Source organism: Adiantum capillus-veneris, chromosome 19 (assembly GCF_014529385.1).
Source record: "Adiantum capillus-veneris isolate H3 chromosome 19, ASM1452938v2, whole genome shotgun sequence".
Taxonomy (NCBI): domain Eukaryota; kingdom Viridiplantae; phylum Streptophyta; class Polypodiopsida; order Polypodiales; family Pteridaceae; genus Adiantum; species Adiantum capillus-veneris.
In genome coordinates this window covers 129425560-129447201 of record NC_140949.1, presented here as the reverse complement: position 1 = coordinate 129447201, position 21642 = coordinate 129425560, and the positions used below count along the sequence as shown (strand labels likewise).

Here is a 21642-nt window from a genome sequence, read left to right as displayed (position 1 = left end):
TTGTGTATGAAACCCCTGTTTTTGCGGTTTTTGCCCTATTAGCCAATTTTGATGTGATTTTTTAAGTTTTCTTACAACTGAACTTTCTCAGAGCAATGTTTCATTGATGCAGAGTGTCACTGATAACTTTTCAGTAAAAATGGCCTCTGAAGTACATGGACTGTGATCATGTTTCTCCACAAAATCTTTCCAAACTTATCATTTTGTTTTTGATGAGTATTCTAAAACCCTTGATCATCAACTTTTGGTTTTGATTCAGCCTTTAGATTTCTCCCATCAAATTTTTTATTGTTTAGAGTTAGGGTCTTTTTTACCAAAATATGATTTTCAGTCCTTTTCTCCCTGATCTTTTCAGCTCGATTTGATAGTGATGGTTTCTATTACCCTACTCCGATGTGATGGAAAGAAATAAAGGACAAAAATGAACGAGAAAATGAAAATAAAAGTCGTTATGGAAAATGGTACAACACTATGAAAGTAATGAGAAAATAGAAGAATGAAATGCTTTTGGTTATCTCACTCACAAATCTCTTTACCCCTCAAGAATAGATCTAGCAAGTCCCTGACTTCTAAATTCTATCAAGCACCAAACCTCCGTTTAGCTACTTTACTACTAGTGTGAAAATGGAATGGAATGGAATGATAAATTTTTGGAAAAAAATGCTCTAAATACGCACTGGGTCACTCACCATCTAAGGATCATTTTTTGACAATGGCGTCGATATTAGTGGATCGTTGCGACGAACATTTGTAGCATAGCTATTTGGCACTAACATAATGAAAGTGACTCGAATGGGACACAGAGACTCTTTGAGAGTGTCAACCTCAAGAAGTAAAACTATCAAGCAAACACATCAACTCAATAAGCAAACCACCACTCAATGATTGGAAAATCTACATATGTCCTTTCTCACCGCTCTCGGTCATCATGTCATTTTGTTGACTAAATGGACTCAGATTGTCACAAAACTTTAAGGAAAGCTTCATCGGGCCTAAATGGACAAGTCAACAAAGTCTGACAGCATTGTGACGAGATAAGTGGATTGTGATCCATCATTATCCAAACAGGTCTCCCTAAGGTTTACTTGGCACTCTCCTATGGTCAAAACGTCAACAAACACTGATTTAAGAACTCAAATTTGGAAATTGGGCTCGTTGAGCGGTGTCGTGAACCACATTGGAATTAGCAATGCTTACACTTAATTGAAAGAGCGCGGAAAGAGGAACACAATGCAAGTTTCAAAATTGAAATCGAATATCCAATCATTAGAGAATTTGATTATAAGTTGGAGTTGTTTGGCCGCTTGAACGTACATAAACAGAGTTCTCCTTTCTCCTAAAGATAAGCCTGCTTTTCACATTAAGGTTATTTTTTTTTATACCTAGGGCTTTCTAAATAGTCAGTGGCCAGTTCACATGGGCCTTTACACATATCATAAAAGAATTACAACTCATGAAATCGACCTGCTACTTTGATTTACACATAGTTACGATACACAAGCTTGAAAAAAATAATAGAATACAAATGCATTAAAAATATGGTGTCCGGCTAGGTGGGCACCCGTATGTTGAATCTGCCAAACAAATGTGTGTCAAAATGTAGGCATAGTGATCCCGACGTGCTATGTGTGTGAAATTCACTAAAGTATCTCTCTTTTGAAAATAATTGTCTTAAAGGCACATGCATCATTATGTCTAACCGGAGAACACTACTTGTGTTTGATGTGAATGGCATCCCTTTAAAACTACAATTAAGGGAAGGGGCACAGGGAAAGTGCCCCTTCCCTTAATTCAAACATGCATAATGTAGGCAAAAATGGTTGTTTCGCTTCAACCTGGAGTCTTGGTTTTTCTCAATGTGTGGTGTTCCAACTGTTTGAAGTTGGCGCGTGGAGCTCCATTCAAGAGCACAGCTTGAATGAAATGCTTGCTTTTATTAAAATTAGCTATCATGATGTTGGGTACAACGAAGCTAACTTCAAATTTAGCATAAACCAAGGTCACTGTGAAGGCAAGAAAATCGAAAGGAGGCAATCGTCATTTGGACCACTCTATCAAATTTTTTGTATTCTAAAGAAAATACCTCTCTACCTAGCGATAGAGAGGGGGGGACTTGGAGGGGGATTTGGGACCCCTTTTAGTGTTAGTCTTCTTCTCTCTCTGTCACAAACAAGACCTCCACTCACAATATCATTCTCTCTCTTTTCTCTCTAATCTATTGCACATCTCTCCCACGAAGGAAAAGGAACTCTCTCATGAAGTAAATGGAACCTTATGTACAGACTGAGCACTCATCCTGAGTTATTACCATAAATCACTTTCGCTACACATTATAACGCGTCTAATTTTTGGTGAAAAGTAGTTGAAGAATCAAACAGTTGCTGTCATATGCTAGCCATTGTTTAATGATGCAAATCGAAAACAAAACATGATTAAATTGCAAACCACACCCCCTCATCAATGTCTAGGATGCGCTTAAAAAACAAGTGATAAAATCACAAGGCCTACCATAAAATGGTACTACTTTAAGTAAAATGCATCATTAGGAGCAAAGAAAGTTTGTATCATCATTTATGTAGGCTTTGCAATTAAATCTAAAACTAAGAGATTCTTTTGGCAAGCTTTTAGCTCATTTAGTGTGTGTTGTGAAAATAATTGTTTCATATAAACATTCACTAAGTCCTTGAACGCCCAATCTACATCTTCTTAGCAACATCACCAAGTCTCAGAATGCCCATTGCCCAATCTAGCCTTCCTTAGCCATTTTGATTAGACATTTCATTGCAATAAAAACTTTGAAGTTAATGTCCTTGAACTAAAGCCAATTTGGATAGGTGTGCTATGTAACAAGAAGTTGCCATTGGTTTGTGATTTTGGAGGAACTAAATTTGTGCAACTATGGGATTTTTCACCTTGTCTTGCAAGTGAGAAATCTCCTAATTTATGCATGAGCTCCCATCTTTCCACTTCGGATAGAACCTCTCCTGGTTTTCATTGACACTAAGGTTGGTGGACCGGGGGGGGACCTCAGCCAGATTATGCTTCCAATCATGACTCTACACATGGGGGGCTATGTGCATTTATGCATGCAAAATCATTATAGGTGAGCTCTTAGCTTGGTCCAAATTATTAGGCTTGCCACTCCCATCATCCTTGTGTAGGCCTTGTTGTGATGCCATTCAAGGTCAGTGATGGTCTTGAGGGTAGGCATACTCTTAAGAGTTTGGTATACACTATAAAGAACATAGCGGCTACCATTATGGTACTTGCAATTTCCTCTATAGCAATGTAGTCGCCTTGTCCAGAGGAGAAAGGACAAGGATATCAAAAAAGACACATAAGGTAGTCCCAACTGAAAAAAATGAGGAGAATCACTTCATAGAAATCCTCTCTACATGCCCAATTGGAGAGCATTCTCTCTCTCTCTCTCTCTCTCTCTCTCTCTCTCTCTCTCTCTCACACACACACACACACACACACACACACACACACACACAATTAAATAGCCACATAGCAAATAGTTGCTCCACAAGCAATGAAGGATCGAAAAAGGATACGTTCGCTTTATCCAAATCAAAATATAACTGCCACAAATTTAAGCAAGAAGTTTTAGAGATCTCCAATTTGAGGGTTTTCATATGAAAAGTTAAAGTTTTTGTAAAGCTTTCCTTCTCAAATATCTCATAAAGAGATGAAAAGGATCAAAATCCGGCTCCATAAAGTTGTTTTGGGAAAATGATCAAAATACCCCTCTAAGTTGTGGATATTTGCAAACAACCCCTCAAATTCGCGATCGGATCATTTTTTAGTGCTTAGCATGTAATTTGTCATAAACTGTCTCACAAAAAAAGGCAATAATGTTTTAAAATAATGAAGTAGATTGTCTTCAAAGCCTACATAACCAACTCAAATTCTAGTTTCAGCATCTTGTGTTGAGAGACCTTCAATCTTCTTAAGAAAAGCTACAAATTATTTTTTCCTTGCAAAGTTTTTATCTCAAAACCAAGGGTATTTTGAGAATTTTGGAAAATTTGAAGGACATTTTGGGAATTTATGAGAATATATCAAGGATAATTTGGGAATTTTTAAAATTTTAGGGGTATTTTGATAATTTTCCCAATTATTTACCAGAGCATCTGTGAATTATTATAGGAGATACGAATTAGACATCTATTGGCAGATGTGCACTTAAGGCTTCTGCCCTGTATTTGGAGTGTATTATACCTGATTGGTGGAAGCTACATGCTTGCCCAGGTTACCAACTTCACAATGTAGAATTTGTATCGGGGTCAATCAGATCTACAAGCTTCATATCATGAAGATTTGGGTGCATTGTGTCCTCATTGCCTGCAATTTTCTCAGAAACTCTCATATACTAACAACTGTGATGTACTAGCCACCCCCAATTTTTGACAAAAGACATGAGAAGAGCGGTTCCGATAACACTACCCTAAGCTCAACAAGTACGAACACATGCAGGTGAGGCATTCCACATCGAGATGCAGGCTCTACATGTGCTTGCCATACAGACTAGCTACCTATGATTACTTATTAAAAAAATTCTTAAATTTTTTGGAGATTCTCAAATCCCCCAAACTCCAATATTTTGGAAACCTTACATGAGTTGTTGTGCTCTCTAATTAGTGCTGACACTGACTCCTCCTGCAACTTGGCAGTCTTCCTCAGTACCCTGTTGCAGTCCTGAGGACTGTCACCTGTGTCATGTCCGGCTACCTTTGCCGATGCCAAGCCAAGGTGTGCAGAGACACTCTCAAACATATCAATACATACCAAAGTTATGGGTTGGCGGGTGGCCTTCCGTTTGCAAGGGGATGCAGCCAGGTCATGGAGCTGGCTGCTGAATTAGAAGATGCAACGTAACATCGTACCCCTAAGTCCATTGACGCTCCTGGGCTATCCCAAAAAGCAAACAGATCCACAAAGGAAAGTGTTCCATGTTCCAAACACGAGAGAGAGCTCAGAGCCACATGCTACGTTCCATGAACATGCCAACAATAGTGAAACAAGCTGGCATCTAGTGACACCTATGCATTTGTGCAGTAACCTAAACCAAGAAGGGAGAGAGAGAGAGAGAGGGAGAGAGAGGGAGATGTTGCCACGCCTAGCCACCCTTGCGCCACTCCGAGTCCAGTACTTTGCTTGCCCATTGCTTCCTACTGCGATTACTTCCCTTCCATTCACCAACACCTGCTACTCAATGTAGATTGTTGCAGAGAGCAACACCTCCTACCCGCAAAACATTGGACACATGTAGTTAGGGGGTGAAACACAATGCAATCAAAGAGGGCTTTCAATTACAACATCATGTGTGAACCTCAAGGCCGGATCTGCCGTTCGCACGCTGCAATTTTGCAGCACATGAGCGAAATCCGCTAGGGTTGTGGCTTGCAGCAAGTCAAGATCCCTCACCAAACAACACCAATGAGCTGCGATCTATCATCCACAGAATTCCGTTCTGCAGCACATCAAGATCCTCCAGTGCTGTGGCTTGTAGCACGTTGAGATCGCTTAGAAAACAGCACCAATGAGTCACCCCTGGTCCCTGCTGCATGCCAAAATCCATGGACATCAGTGTTACTCGTAGGCCAATCCTTCTGCAACAGCAGGTCGAGACCCCTCAACAAATCCACCAGCATTGCAAGCCGCACCTTCAGAACGCCGAAACCCATCAACATTGCAAGCCAAAAACAAATGTTCAAAAACACATTAAAAGAAACCCTTCCCCACCATTGCGATGGTGAGTTGACAGGCCCAACACTTGCGAGTTTGCAAGAGTAGATGCACAAGTAAGAGCCACCCGAATGGGAGAAGCCATGGGAAATGCATGGAGAGCCGGAAGTTGTGTAAAGAGCACCATTAGAGGGGCGGGAGGGGTAACAAAAAAGGTTGAGGAGAGTGAAGCCATGGAAACGCAGAAAGCGGCATACTGATCCCCAAAAGATAGGTGCTATGAAACCTAGGGCAACAGGGCTCAAAAGAAAGCTTTAGTGATAAGAAAGACCCTCTTAACCCTACCTACAAAATTTCCACATTCAATCAGAACACTACGCACACACAATAATCGACTGTCGCTCACTTTAACACCACTCAGAGAGAGAATTACTTTTCTTGAATTTTCACAATTTACAAATAAATACATCCTCATTGTTCATCAATAAAAAAGAAACATTCATGCTTTCAACACAAAATCGTGTCTTTGGTCAATGAGCAATGAGCATTCACTTCCTATTTCAAAATCCAATACATCCATCAATAAATTTACAAACAAGTCATCTAAATGAGTGTCCACTATGTTATTTCAACCAATCAACACTTTTGGCCTGTCAACTAAATGCTTGAAAATACAACTCAAATTTTTTCCTGTTTTAGTAAGCAAAAAGAGAAAGCATCTCTATAGCCTTTGCCATTTGAGTAGACCAAAAAAGGGAAGAAGGTATTGCAGCTATTCAATGATTCTTGAGTCCAAAGGTCCCGACTCGTCTCTTGCTTGATGAGTGCAAGCTCCTAAGTGCCTCATGCCTATGCATGACAAAGACTTTATGTATCAAGTTTTTCAAGGTAGCTTCCTCATTCCCACATTTTATTGTTAGGGTTACGTGCATTTGTTCGTTACATTTGTTTCAAGAGTCTTTGTTGGAATGTAATGCTTTTGCGAACATAATAATTGGAAGAAGAGCTCTTCCATCCAAACTAGTGCTCACATATCTAAGTCAGAAGTATAAATTTCCCGATTGAAAACAAAAAATTCCCGATTGTAAATCAATTGGACCTTGATTTTCAAAGTAAAAGCTAGGCATTCTAGTTAGAAATCTCGAGAAATAGTGTAGCGGATTTTGGCATAAATTCCGGTTGTCTAATGAGTTTTCCCTTAAAAGACATGGCCAATGGCCAAGAAATTGGTTTTTTTTGGAGGAGTGATCCAGTTGAGTAGTGATGTGGTCTAGGCTTGTTACATTTGTGGCGTGTAACGTATGCAAGGTTACCATATGCAAAGGATGATGAAGGAAATGGTGAAAGCACAACTACTAGATTGCAACCCTACTACTTCAAGGTAGAGAGAGGATGTAACATAGATTCGTGAAGTGGGTTAAAAGGCAGGCATGCACCTACTAAGGTTTGTAGCCAATGAGTAAAGAAGTGTATATGAAGGATCCAAGAGAAAATTGGGTGTGTGCGCGCGCGCGCGCACGTTCTAGCCTACACCACACTATAGTGGGTATTGCACCAAAATTGAATGAGGGCAGCATTGAAATTGAGGCTTCTTGTTGGAGAATAGATGATAGTGCGGTGGTGACGTGATGGAGCGACGAGATGGCCATCGGAGTCGTTTTGGGTTGCTTCATATGAAGCAATATGGATGGATATGGAGAGAGAGAGAGAGAGAGAGAGAGAGAGGCAAATGTATAGAAAGCTAGGCACCCAAGGGCTGTGTCAATTTGTGATGGAATGCAAAACGTGTGCGGTGTGCATGTACGTGTGTTTTGAGAGAGAGAGAGAGAGAGAGAGAGAGAGAGAGTGAGAGAATCTTTAGTTCGATTCCGGACGGCATACTTTTGAACAGGATTTGAAAACGGAGCAGAGAGCGAGGATCAACAAGGCTATAAGAGCGACAGGTTAACAAAAAAAAAAAGGGAGCAGACGAGAGAGAGAGAGAGAGAGAGAGAAAAAATGAGAGAAGGCTTGCCTGGCTTGGCATTACAAAGAGTTTGCCAAATGCGAGGACGCTTGTTGGTCCACTCAACGCAACTTAGAGACCGCCACGTGCTGCCCATGTGGACACGCTACGCGATTCATTGCAGTCCTACGTGGCCGCCTTCGTTTGCACTACAACATTCTGCCTCAATTTATAGGATCTGTATTTCATCATCATCTAAAGAGTACGGATGTAATATTAGCATCGTCATATATGGTTATTATGGACTACCAGATCATCGGGCTATTTCCTTCCTACACACAACATTTCAGAAATTTGCATCTTATAAAATAAATATAGTGTTTTTTTCAAGTTGTCTACCGACCGGTCATCGAATGTATAGACCGCACATCGCTCTAGCACAGATCAACTTGTTTCTAAAATCTTGAAAACCTACACTGGAAAATTTTGGAGGTAAATTGAGTTTAGGTAAATCTCTCCATTTTATAGGTTTTTTCACCGACTTCAAAATTTGTTGGCTAACTTTCTTACACACACACAATCATATATACACGAAGTATAAATATTTAGTATGTATGACACCCACATATGCATAGCCAATTATGTGGTATCTGTGTGTACACACACACACACATAGTTATGGGTATATGTAGGTATGTTCATGCATATATGTTGTAGATGCATATATGTGTAGGTACATACAAATGCATGCATGCATACAGGTACATCTAAACAAGTATATGTGCTTATCTATATACACGCGCTTGTGTTCGCGCGCGCACACACACACACACATGTATGATGTGGGGCAATTGCATGACTATTGCGATTTTTGGGGCCACATGCTTTGTTCGAGGATTCTTCTACAGGTTCTTTCTTCTTGCTCACATCTTTGCGTTATAGAGGAGGTGCTTTTGCCCATTTTGGATCAATTTGATTTATATATGTGGGATACCATTTTTCCATGACTTGCTGCATGACACTATGGATTATGTGGAAGGTTCAGTATGCTCATAGAGACGATAGATCGACGAACACTCGTTAAACAGGTGAGAGAGGTCTTCACAAGCCATTCTGCATTGCAAGCATCTATCTGGACCAATTCCCTTGGCAAGGACTTTCGAGGCTAGTGGGCATCGCTCCACATAACACCTTCCATAAGAAGGCCTAGATTATATTCTTAATTACAATCTTTAGTGGTTGAAAATGGAATACAAACAAAGAAGACTCGAGCAAAATATTTCCAAGCCACAAAAAGAATTTACAACAAAATGGAATCTAGAATATGGTATCAAATTGAATGGCACCCAGAAGAATCAGTAGTAAAAAATATGCAAGTTATCCATGAACACTACTACTTGCACCCATCATGAAAGCAATAGCAAAAGAGAGAGGGGGGGGGGGGCAACGCAGCTAGAATGAGCTTCTACTGAGCTAGCTTTTCCATAGTGGAAGCCATAACAAAAGCTTTGCAAATTGCAATAATTTTTCCTTTTACCCCACTACTCCTCCAAAAATGGTTTGTTTGAAGGGCTTGGATATCCTTTAATCTAGCCCCCCACATTCTCTGTCACATTGCTTATTTTAGGTTTACAAGGGTGATGACCCACGCTCAATGATAGCCTCAATTCTTTTGGTTTCCAAGGATTAAGTAACCCTAAATAGCAAGGCTTTGCTTTGGCTTTATCACTTTACATATGGTAGAGAGTGAATTTTCTTGTTTATGCCCCACACAGAAAGGGAAGGGGGGGGGGGGGATGTGATGATGGCATTAATTCTTTTAAAGGGTGCCTTTAAAAAAGAGATTTAAATAAATAAAGGTGCCCCCGGAAAAGAGATTTTTTGGGCAAAAATATTCAGGTGTGGTGGAGTTTGTCCAAAGTGTTTTTTTTTGCCACATGGCAAGGCAGGGAGGGCTTCATAGGGCTGATGAGAGCAAACCATGCAAGGAGCAGGACAGAAGCAAGCTTTCTGCCTACAATCTTGCCATGCTTGTAGCAGGGCGTGCTTTAACCTTAGTGTAAGCATAGTATAAACCATTAGTTTAATTCAATCCTTCTGTTAATCTTGTTGTGAGTGCATTCAATCTTATTCAACAACTTAGCTTAGGGATTGATTAAATCAACAATAATAAGGCCCCTCTCTTGAGGGGAGATTTGGGTGGGTACTGGGCAGTCTGATAATGCGCAGTGCGCACGCTGCGGATCATGTCGTGCGAGTAAAGAGTTTGCTTGCTAATAATTATTTTTATTGTTTCCGCCCCCCTCATGATATGCTGCGCTATTTTTCTTGAAGGGCTGCTTCTGCTTCTAGGCTAGCCTGCTGCTTGAGCTTCACTCTGGCATTGGACTCTCTCTCTCTCTCTCTCTCTCTCTCTCGTGTGTGTGTGTGTGTGTACGCTGAAACTGAATACAAACAAGACGGCGCAAATTTGTAATGTATTAAGGGAGCCGATTCCAAAGAGTCAAAGCCCCTCTTCCCCCTCTCCTCCTTGCCGCCCCTGCACTGTGCAGCAGCTCTCCTTCTCTCGCTTCTCTCTCTCTCTCTCTCTCTCTCTCTCACACACACACACACACACACACACGTGCAAACACGCAATACGCGTTAGAACTTAGACCTCTTGCATTTCCGCTGACCTCACTTCTTCCACCTTCTCTCTCTTCCCCAATAGCCCACTATCCCGCCAAAATCGACAGGCACCCCAGCTCCATCAGCCAAGCCGCAATGGCGAGCTCTGCCAAGTTCCAGAATCACAGCGTCTCCCCCACAACCATTGCTGCAGACTCCTCCTTCAATATACAAAGCACCAATCGAGCATTCAGCAAAAATCAAGCCCCTCCCCTCAGCGAAGCACGCAATGCAATGGAAGAGCTGATCCAACAACAACAGCAGCAATTGGGATTGAGTGACATGAATCTGGCATCCAGGAAAGCCAATGAAGCAGGTACATTTCGCAAGCTCTTGCGTGTCCAAACAGCAATGTGCGGCAGTCTAGAGTCCAAGGCTTGTAGCAAAGGTTCCATAGCTAACTGCTGTGGGATCTGCTGAGATGACGATTGCCTCTTTCACCATTATGTAGAGTCTCTATCTCCATGCTTAGTAACACTCTTGTCCCTTCTTTCTGCAGCTGTGCGGAGATTCCAGGCGGCCTCGTGGCTGCAGAAAATGGTGGGCCCATTGGACCTCTCACCTGAACCGTCCGAGGAAGAGTTTCGGCTGTGCTTGAGGAATGGTATAGTTCTATGCAACCTCATGAATAGAATACACCCTGGGGCTGTCCCAAAGGTACTCATTGTCTTCGTGCTACTTTCCCTCTTGTATTGCTTTCTATGACTCCTCTTGCAGGCGATGTCAAAGGCGTAACTTCCTCTGTACCTTGTCCAGATTGTGGAGAACCCTACCTTTTCATTTCCACCACAAGAAGGGGCACCTCTCTCTGCTTACCAGTACTTTGAAAATTTAAGAAATTTTCTTGTTGCTGTGGAGGAGCTGAATCTTCCATCCTTTGAGGCATCGGATCTTGACGAGGTTATGATTGTTGCTAACATGTTCAGTATCAGTATTCAGCTCATGCTTATACCTGGGAGTTATTTGAACTAACTACACATACAATTCCTCTCCGTATAGGGAGCCTTGCCAACTGGCCTGCCCGTGAAAGTCGTGGATTGCATTTTGTCCCTTAAGGCTTACCATGAATGGCAGCAAGCAGGAGGACAAGGACTCTGGAAGATTGTTGGGCCTTTAAAGCCTTCTTGTCCATCCAAGGCATTATCAAAGAGCAGCCCTGGAGCTCCTGGTCAAATAACTCAAGCCACATCAAGGTCTAACTCTCAAGGCACTAACACAGGAGCACTAGATGACGAGCTTGGAAGTCACCACGGAATGCCTGGGTTGAATAGAGTCTGCATTAATGGACAGTTTCCTCATGAGGAGCTTGAGAATGGATGGTCTAATTTTGGTATGTTGCACCATGATAAAGCATGCACATAGATCTTTTGTCTTTGCCATCGAAGGGGTCTGATACTACTTTCTTTCAGACTCGAATGCGGGCTGGGTACATCAAGTATGTCGGAAGTTTGTGGAGGTATACTTGGCCAAAAGGAAAGAAGTGGACATGGTGGGTTTCTACAATCCTATTTGAATGTCAAAGCCCCACAAGGACGTATTGTGGTTCTCCTCACTTCCCGGTTTGCTTGCAGTATGTACCATGCGAGGTGCTTATGCGAATGGTGATGATGGTTCTGCATGACAAACAACCTGCGGAAATTCCTGTGGTAAGCAAGCTGGAAGAAACAATGATGTCAGGATCTTTCTTTTTTGTTAAACTGTTGATCATTTTTTCATGGGCAGATTGTGGAGTTCATGCTGAAGAGAGTTATTGAGGAGTCCGACAGAAGGTTTTCGGGACAGGTAACTGCCTATGCCGAAATAGTAGCTAAATTGCAAGGAGATAATAATTCATCTATGGTTCTGCTGTGTGATTGACAATTGCTAATTGATAATTTTTTTCTTAAAGATTTGTGTTGTTTATTGTTCTAGACTGACATGTTGAAACTTGAGTGTAGGTTAAAAGAAGTCTTTCTAAGGGGTTGGAAGATCTCAACATCAGCTCGAGAGACAGCCTAGATGAAAAGAAAGTGGCTCTTCAGAGAGAGATACAAAGGCTGCGAAGTTTGGATCACGACAGAGCAGAGCAATTGGATCTACAAAGAGATGAGCTTCAGGTGGTCTACAGTCGTATTGCACCATAACCTTGTTGTTCTGGAACTGCTCTAATGCAAGAAATATGCCATTTTTATGAACTCTTGCCAGGAGCTAAGATTAGCATTTGAGTCAATGCGGCTCGAATGTCAAGATGCTCAACTTGGATGGGAGGAAGAAATGGAAAACCTGAGTAAGTTTCTTTTGGGCTTTTCTTGTTTCTTCATGTCTGGGTTTGTCTTTTGTCACATTGGGCTTGACTGGTTTCTTCACCGTCGCAAATTTTGGAGCACGAGCAGGCTCAAAGATGCAAGGTCTAGTTCAAGCAGCAGAAGAATATCACAAAGTTGCAGCAGAGAATCGGGAACTGTATAATCAAGTCCAAGATCTCAAGGGTATGTCATATGGTTAAGGAACTTAAAAAAAGATCTCAAGGGTATATGATGCGGTTGAAGGAACTTACAAACGTGATGTCTTTTAGCTGACTGACCGACAATATTGGTATTCAGGAAATATCCGGGTCTACTGTCGAGTAAGGCCCTTTCTACGTGGCCAAAATGTCACTCAGACCACGGTGGATTATATTGGAGAGAAAGGGTCAATCACCATTGCAAACCCTACAAAGCAGGGGAAAGAGCATAGAAAATTGTTTAATTTTAACAAGGTTTTTGGACCCTCTGCTAGTCAAGGTAAAGGGAATCACTTCGCTCCAGTTCACTCAAGACTATGCACTTGTGAGTTCTTTGTTTTAATGGGAGCTCGTGACTTTGCAGAGGAGGTTTTCCTTGACACACAGCCACTGATCCGATCTGTACTAGATGGCTTTAATGTGTGCATTTTTGCCTATGGCCAGACTGGATCTGGGAAGACATATACAATGGTAAGTGGCCTCTATTGCTCCGCAATCGTGCAATACTTTAAAAATGGGGTCAGTACGGTTCCAAATGATGCATTTAGACTTCGTAGAGCTATTTTATGGCCTTCCAACTGAAGTAATTGCTGAACAAGTTATTGAGTATGGTCCCATGAATGTGGCAGACTGGACCTAACAATCCTACACCAAAGGACTGGGGCGTAAACTTCAGAGCTCTACATGACCTGTTTGAGCTGGCCCAGTACAGGAATGACTTGATACAATATGAAGTTGGAGTCCAGATAATTGAAATATATAATGAGCAAGTCAGAGATCTTCTATGTGTTGACGGATCAAACAAAAAATATCCTTTTGTCTAAGCATATTTACGGCTTTTGGATCTTAGATGTGTGTTTACAGCTTGTTTGGTCCTTAATTCAATCAACACACTGGAGATAAGAAACAGCTCCCAGCAAAATGGTCTCAATGTCCCGGATGCCAGCATGATATCTGTTCAATCTACTGAAGATGTGTTAGACCTCATGAAATTGGGTCATCGAAATCGTGCCGTTGGTGCCACCGCACTCAATGACAGGAGCAGTCGATCTCACAGGTAACAAAACATCTCCCATACTTTGAAGGAAATCTGCTACATTGGCATCAATTGCCACTGTAATTCCAGCTTCATATAGTTCAAGGTATCTTCGGCCATTTGACGCGCTTTCTGTAACGTATGGTAAATGACATGATGTTATCTTGCAGTGTTCTTACGGTGCATATCAAGGGCAAAGAACTAGCTTCTGGGGCTCTTCTTCGGGGTTGCCTCCACTTGGTAGATCTTGCAGGCAGCGAGAGAGTCGATAAGTCGGAAGCGACAGGAGACAGGCTAAAAGAGGCGCAGCATATAAACAAGTCGCTTTCAGCTCTTGGAGATGTCATAGCTGCACTTGCACAAAAAAATGCTCATGTCCCGTATAGAAACAGCAAACTGACGCAGCTACTTCAAGATTCTTTAGGTGAACTGTTACCATCATACAGGCATGCTAGGTTACTCGTCGTACCTGCTGGCTATAACTTATGTGTTTTGTGTGTGTGTGTGTGGCTTTCCTAGGTGGACACGCCAAAACCCTAATGTTTGTGCATGTTAGCCCTGATGCTGATTCTCATGGAGAGACCATAAGCACTCTGAAGTTTGCTGAAAGGGTGGCCCTTGTGGAGCTTGGTGCTGCTCAATCTAACAAGGAAAGTGGAGATATTCGAGAGCTCAAAGAACAGGTTCGTATCCTGAAGTTTTTCTTCCCTGAGGCTGCACCCTGCAAGATTTGCAATTCATAGTTTGATTTGATAGGTTACCTTCCTGAGAGAAGCTTTGGCCAAGAAGGACAGTGAGTTTGAACGGATTCAGAAAGAGTCTCGTTCAAAATTGAACAACGAGAGTAACCATGAGAGACCAAAATCTAAAGCAAGCCATGCCAATGGGCCAGTACATGTGCAAAGCAATCGCAGGCAGCCCTTGGAAGAGGTGAATAGTGCTGAGGCTGTTTTGAAACCAGTGTTTAGAGCTCTTCCAATAGGCGGGTTAACACCTTGTCGTGGTTGTTGATTTGCTGTAGGTGCGTCAAGTTCAAAACAGCGTCTCTCATTCAGATTACCGTACGTCAGACCATCCCATGCAACCACATTCTCCGTTGGGTAACCAAGCGGCATTCTTTGGATTGAGTCCAGAGGACTCGGGCAAGCGAAAGACCTCCGGCAAACCACCACGTGATCACCTCTTGTCCCCCCCTCATGTAACAAGTCACCGCATGTCCAGAAACAAACTCCCCCTGGATTATAATGCTGGTGAAGTCATCCATCCAATCAACCACACACATCATAATCTAACAGTTCGAGCAGGAAGAAATGGTTTTACAGCCAATGGACATGGGTTCAATGACGTGCATGATCCGAAAAGACAACAAAACGGACATGCCCCATTCTCTGCAAATGAAGCGGGCTGTCATAGCCCTTTCACAGATTCAGTCAAGAATTTTCATGTACATCATCGTAGATCACATTCATACACTTATCCGGAAAGCGGAGACGGCTCCACAGAGGGCTCACCTGGCAGACAGGATGAGTATGATGAGTATGAAGAGGACGATGAGGGTACAAGTGACTTTTCTGAGGAGCGATGGCACAAAGATGCGGACACGATGAGTCCCTGCTCCTTAAGAGGGGATGGGAGCCACCATGCCTCGGTAGTGCAGGAAAAGGGTCGGCCAGAGGGTGACAGACGGTACCTTCTACTCTTTGATAGAAGAGGGTCCCTGCATCTTTGTTTTCTCTGTTGAATGGCAACATCAAATGAAAGAGTAAAGCAGAAAATAAATGCTCTTCTTTGCAATTGCAGGAATGGTGCGCCCACTTACCTGCAGCAGGGGGGAAGCCCACATGTGAAGAAGGGCGTGGAGAGCAGTCCAAGCAGCACCAGCAGCGGTGGGGGTGGGGGTGGGGGCCGTAGCGGAAAGCCAGGCGAGCGGAGTCCAGGGAGTGCACCGCGCCCACAGAGGTTCTCTGTGTCGAAGGGGAGAGGGAAGACGTCTTTGGAGGGGAAGCTGGTTCCAAGTAAGAGCTCTCTGTTCTCGTTTTCTTTTCCATGCTATGCAATGTATGAACGTGTGTATAGAGGCGTTAATTCAAATCCCCTGCTTTTCTTCTTCTAGTTTCTCCTGAGAAAGGCGCCGTGGACAAAGCTTCTAGAGTCCCTCCTCCAAAACGATGGCTGTAGCTGCGTAGCAAACATTCTTTCCCTAATTTATTTGCACATTTTAGTGTCAATTCTTACACACATTTCATACACATACACACATTTCTTTGGGTGGTAGTCAAGGTCTGTCCCCCATTGACACAGTTTTGCACATTTATATCCTTGTACCATATACTTGTAGCGGCCCCCCCCCCCCCCCCCCCCCCCCCCCCCCCAAAAAAAAAAACACACACACACACACACAAATTCAACCTACTTGTCCCCCTGCCGTCATTACCCCTTCATTTGTGGACACACCGTATCTCGTTCTCGGAATGTTGTGCTCGTGTCCTATGCTGTCTTTCTTTGCAAAAATACCCCTTTGTCAAAGATTTGACATCCTAGTTGTCTTCTTGGCATAGATAGCCCCTTTGGCAAGCCCATGCTGTTATTGCCCCATTTTGAGATTTGTAGCTAGATAGAAGTCATGGTCAAGAAGCATGGTCTTCAAAGACTCAAATGTGAATTGCTTTGTATGATAATAGTTTAACCGATTTGATCTTCACAAAGAAATTGGTGAAAAAGTTGTGTGCATCAATAGTCGCTGATTATGCATTTCTGCAAGCATTCCTATTTGGCTCTTCTTCAATTTTATTACACAGGAATCTTTGTAGATTCCATTTTGCCCCGCAAAACTCACCCGTGTGCATGTCTATAAAAAAATCCCAAGGCAAGTTTGGAACTTGCATGGATGTGGGATTGGTTCTACTTTTGTCGAGCTAAACAACTCACCCAGTGACTTTGGCTACCTATTGTGTATCGTTTTTAATGATAAAAGAGCGGATCTTGCCTCTTTAATCTTCCACGGCATTTGCCAAGATTCGCCTCAAGAAGCTTTTCCAAGATCGTGGTCACATAGTGACAATTTAGAAAATAAGTATTCATAATTTTAGTTAGAATCTCTCTCTCTCTCTCTCTCTCTCTCTCTCTCTCTCTCTCTCTCTCTCTCTCTCTCTCTCTCTTTCTCTCTCGTTTTGGAGTTGTGTAGACATTTTTCAAGTTGTGCACAAATCAAGTTACCGTCTTGTGTGACTACCATTTGCAAGAGCTTAAACCTTTTGTTGAATTTCTTGAAGTTTTAGCATTTGCAAAACATCATCTTGCATAGATTAGACCTACAAGAAATATGAGCAAAGCAAAGTTGTAAGAAGCTGAATCTTGTTTCTTGCACATCTGCATGTCAATGTGCCCACTTGAATGATTTTTCGGTCTACTAGTAAAGCCTCATTTTATGAGCCTTTATTTGCCATATCTTGGAAAGTACTGTCTCCTTTTGTTACTTTTTTGAAGTTATGGCAACTTTTTTATGGGTATAAATCAAGTTTGCTTAAGTTTAAATTAGGTTTTTCAATGTTGCCATGAAGCAATGATTTCGGGCAATGCATACAAAGAATTGTGGACATCCAATCAAACCAACTAATTCAGAGGAGCTCCCAAAGTTCCAACACTGAAAGTAAGTGTGCAATCCAAATAATGCAGCCCTAGTTTGTTAGTCAACCATTTGTTTGTAATAAGCTTCATATTCTGTCAAAATACATATATAGTTTGCTTCTTAAACTCGCAAAAGCAAATTAAACACTTGATGAAAATGCAAACAAATAATTTTAGGATTTTTATGGATATGTAAGGAACACCATTGGGTATTACAAGCTACAATTGTTAAGCTCCGAGCTTTGCAAAGTTTTTGTGTTTTGTCGTAGTTTTGCCACGAGTTGTTAGCACAAGTACCTTGACAAGCTTTCAAAAGAGGTTCATGAATGTGCTACTTGGGAGAAAAACTTTTTGTGAGAAATACTTGAGATATGTCATACATGACCACAATTGTACTCCGACAATGCTTAGAATTCTCAACTTGGCGATGGTGCTTGCTCCTAGCGCCAACATAGTAGCTTTCTTTTCAATCTATTTAACACAAAGTAAAACATGCCTTCAATTGATCTGATCTAACACTCCTATAGTGCTTAGAAGTCTCTCAAGCCTTTTCCAATTCTGAAAAAAATGTGTGTCGCATCCCCACTTGATTATGGAAGCCTAAGGTTGATTAGGGTTCATCGTGTTGAAGGGTTATCTTGATAGTTTGCAATACAATATGTACACTCCAAGCCTCCTACATCTCTAAGGAAGCATAGCTTCTGCCACAACATGCACATACATGTCTCTTGTCGAAGTTGGTCCACAAGGAGTCACTAAATTGTACCACTTGCCACTTGAAAATGCTTATGACAAGAGAGACAAGAATCATTATAGTTAGGAGCCCTCAAAGACCTATTTGAATAATTTAGTCAACAACACTAAGCAATGGGTGTGTTTTAGTGCAAAAAATTGGAGGAAGGACCTAGTTTTTCCTTATAAAATGCTAGCAAAACCTGTGGATACTAATTGTTGGACCAAATATTGATTCTCAAATATGAGTAGCTTTTCAGCATCTATGAATGGCATTGGAGTTTAAGCATATCCCACCGAACGACCTTTTCCTTGAAAAACACTAGACTTGCCTTCCCCTTCCCTCAAAATTCCAATCTCCATCTAGGGTCACCCTAGTCCATCTCTCTCAAGGATCTCCATAGTGCTCCGCTGCCTAAGGTGTTCCGAGCATATATGCTACCCACACTAAGCTCGTAGGTTGCTAACACAAGATGTTGCTTCATAGTAGCATCTTCAACCACAAACTGGCATCTCTTTTAATGGCATCATATCCACTCTCGCCCCTCTTAGTTAAAGCATTTGTAAACTTTTATGTTGATTGGAATAACTCTTATATTTTTCTCATGCAAAAGAGCTTTATCATTATCCTAATTCCTCACATCAAGCTTCTAAAGATGTGTTGCAAATTGAGTGTGGCCAAGTGAATTTGTGACACCTCACACGGGAAAGTGCGATCTCCTACAAAGAAAAAAAGATGTGTTGCAAATCAGAGCCCATTGACATTACATGGGGCAACCGTAGTTTGTACCAAATGGTTTTGCCTATATAATCTATTTAATCTCCACAGAAAGGCCATGCACATTTACCTTTCTGATGATTGAAATGAAACCATTTGATACAGCCACAATTTGTACCCAAATGTTTGGACCATATAACCGTCTTTAATTGCCACAAAAGGCCTTGCTTATTTAGCATCTTGTGCATTGTATTGTGTTTGTGAAACATACCCAACATGTCATACTGTTGTTTATCATGTTTTTGTTTTAATGTTGTTTTAGTGTTGGCTTAAAGCACATTATAATACTCAAACTTGACAGAGTGCATACAATAAAGCTTGATGCTGGTGGATCCAATTTCAGTTTATACAAAACAGAGGAGCCAATAGAGGAAAATTGGCTTGTAAAGACAGCTAGACAAACAAACTAACACCATGTGAAACAAAGATGAGGGGAATGCTCATTCACTTGTTCTATAGAAGAATAGGCTTTGCATGAATCTATGAACCTATTTTGATTCCTTGATTTAGATCATAACTAACCATAGATGTAATGGTCGCATGCACACACGTTCGCATTTCATGAAGGCAAAGGCACATGCAAACATCAAGCTATGTGTAGCCATTCAATACGCCAATGTCCATAGAGTGCATGCAATTCCTTGATCAACATTAACAACATTACTAGCACATAAGCATGCCTACATTCAAACCTACATAATACCTGTAAGCATACTCTTATTGGGTCTTCTATCGAGTCTCCTTTATAATAATGCTTAAAGTCCTATGAAGATTTTCTTCCATTGGGTCTTCAATAAGCATACTCTTATTGGGTCCCTTTTTTTTTTTTTTGCAAATCTCACAATATGTGAGAGGTTATATTAATATGAAAAGGCCATTACATCAGCACCATGCTCAATCCGAGCCATGGCCACATATATTCCAATGAGAACAACCCAGCCACCATCAAATTGTCATAGATTTGACGACAAGAGTTATTGCTTTTTCTAATCGCAAAAATAATTTCCTTGCTACCTTGGATCAAGGACTTGGAATGATCTGGAGGGGACGAAAATCCAACCGATTCTACTCCTTTTGGGTCTTCTCTTGGGTCTCCTATAAGCATCCTCTTATTGGATCTCCTTTAAAAATAACTAGTATGTGACCCGCGCGTTGATGCGACAACGAATAAAAGAAAAAGCCCAATAAAAATAATGCTTGAAGTCCTACGAAGATTCTCTTCGAGGATAAAGGCTAAAGGGATTCTAAGAACGATAATGCAATCTGTTGATTTCACTTAAAAAACATTTTCCAAAAATGGTGTCACCTACTAATAGACATGCTCGTAATTCATTTTATTCCTAAAGGTGCACACCATGTTCATCTTCCAAATTAGCTCTATTTTAGATTCTTTCTTTTTTTTATAAAAGAAAACCAAACTCACAATTGTGAGTGGATGAATGTATTAAAATATAGACAAAATGTACAAAGCATCCTCAAGCTCGTAAAGAGCCTTGAGGTAGTTATCGACCATTCCAAAATAGCCCTAAAAAAGAAGGTCTATTTTAGAATTTTTTTGTGTGCAAAACTCACAATTGTGAGTGGATAATATTAAGAACAGAAATATACACCAATCTTCGAGCTCAGACCGAGCTTTGAGGGTCAAAGGATTACAAGTTATCTGCTTGGTAGAGAAACCACTCCTGCTCCTCGGCTTTACTTATTAAGTAAAAGTGGCCTTTCTACTTTTGTGTCTTATGTGTTTCCATTAGCAACTTGATTTTGCATGTGGTTGACTTATTTATTTTCATCTACTCGTGTCCTGCCTTATGAATATCAAGCTATAGTGGTAAAACTATTTTGATAGAGCAAAATGACTCAATGCTTTAAGATACTTATATTTGATTTTTGTGTATTCTCGTACTCACAAGCTTACATTAATTGCAGATTTTTGTTACAATTTGAACTGTAGACATGACATGCCATAAATGGGGGCTTGTGAATGGAGGTTAAGATGTTTAGCAGTGGCAACAGCATGGTGGCACCCTCGATGGCCTTTTGATGATGGGGACATTGGGCCCTGCCCTTATGACATTATGTGCGGTATGTTTTTATGCTTAGTATGGTCTAAATCAGTTGTTTGGGGTTGGCCTCCCTTGTTTTGTGCTTAATATGGTCTAAATCAGTTGTTTGGGGTTGGCCTCCCCTGTTTTGGCCAGGTCTGCTGGACATGGTGTACTTTTGATCTATTTTTCACGGTGGCCTCCCTACTACCCTGTATTCTTGTAATTCTTTATGGATCATCCATGGCTTATCTGGAGCATGGAGTTGTGTTGTATTCTCTAGTGGCTTATACATTCATTTTTCTCTAAAACAACTGGTGTTACATATTTATTTCTTTTGGCTTTGAACACAATATACATTCAATGTGCAATTTTGTCTCTCTCCACATTTCTTGATACTCTAGCGTTTCATCTTCCATCTTTCTTTTTCTCCAGGGCCACTAAAAATTTTGCGGAATTTTTATATTTCAATCTTAAAAATGAAGAGCATTTTAATAACCCTTGAAGTCAAGAAATTTCTCAAACTTGGAAAACAATCGAAAACTTTTTTGAGGGTTGTTGAGTGACAAGTGGGAAAATGCAAAGATTGGCGCAATGTGCCATTAGCAATGGAACAAAGGCAGAGATATAACAATGTAAAAC

The 21642-nt window shown here is 41.3% G+C and overlaps 1 protein-coding gene across 1 annotated transcript; it reads left to right on the top strand.

Moving 5' to 3' along the window:
- Positions 1-9565: 9565 nt before the first annotated feature.
- LOC147434862 (kinesin-like protein KIN-14Q) lies at positions 9566-21344 on the top strand. The gene is made up of 23 exons (XM_086491261.1): positions 9566-10619; positions 10803-10960; positions 11060-11203; positions 11303-11633; positions 11713-11792; positions 11875-11949; positions 12026-12085; positions 12241-12399; positions 12488-12569; positions 12676-12771; positions 12886-13065; positions 13150-13256; positions 13415-13571; positions 13650-13842; positions 13992-14245; positions 14341-14504; positions 14578-14751; positions 14843-15507; positions 15622-15728; positions 15797-15836; positions 17382-17470; positions 20885-21040; positions 21157-21344. The coding sequence occupies exons 1-22, from the start codon at positions 10400-10402 to the stop codon at positions 20923-20925; spliced, it is 3576 nt and encodes a 1191-aa protein (XP_086347387.1). The 5' UTR covers positions 9566-10399; the 3' UTR covers positions 20926-21040; positions 21157-21344.
- Positions 21345-21642: the final 298 nt, after the last annotated feature.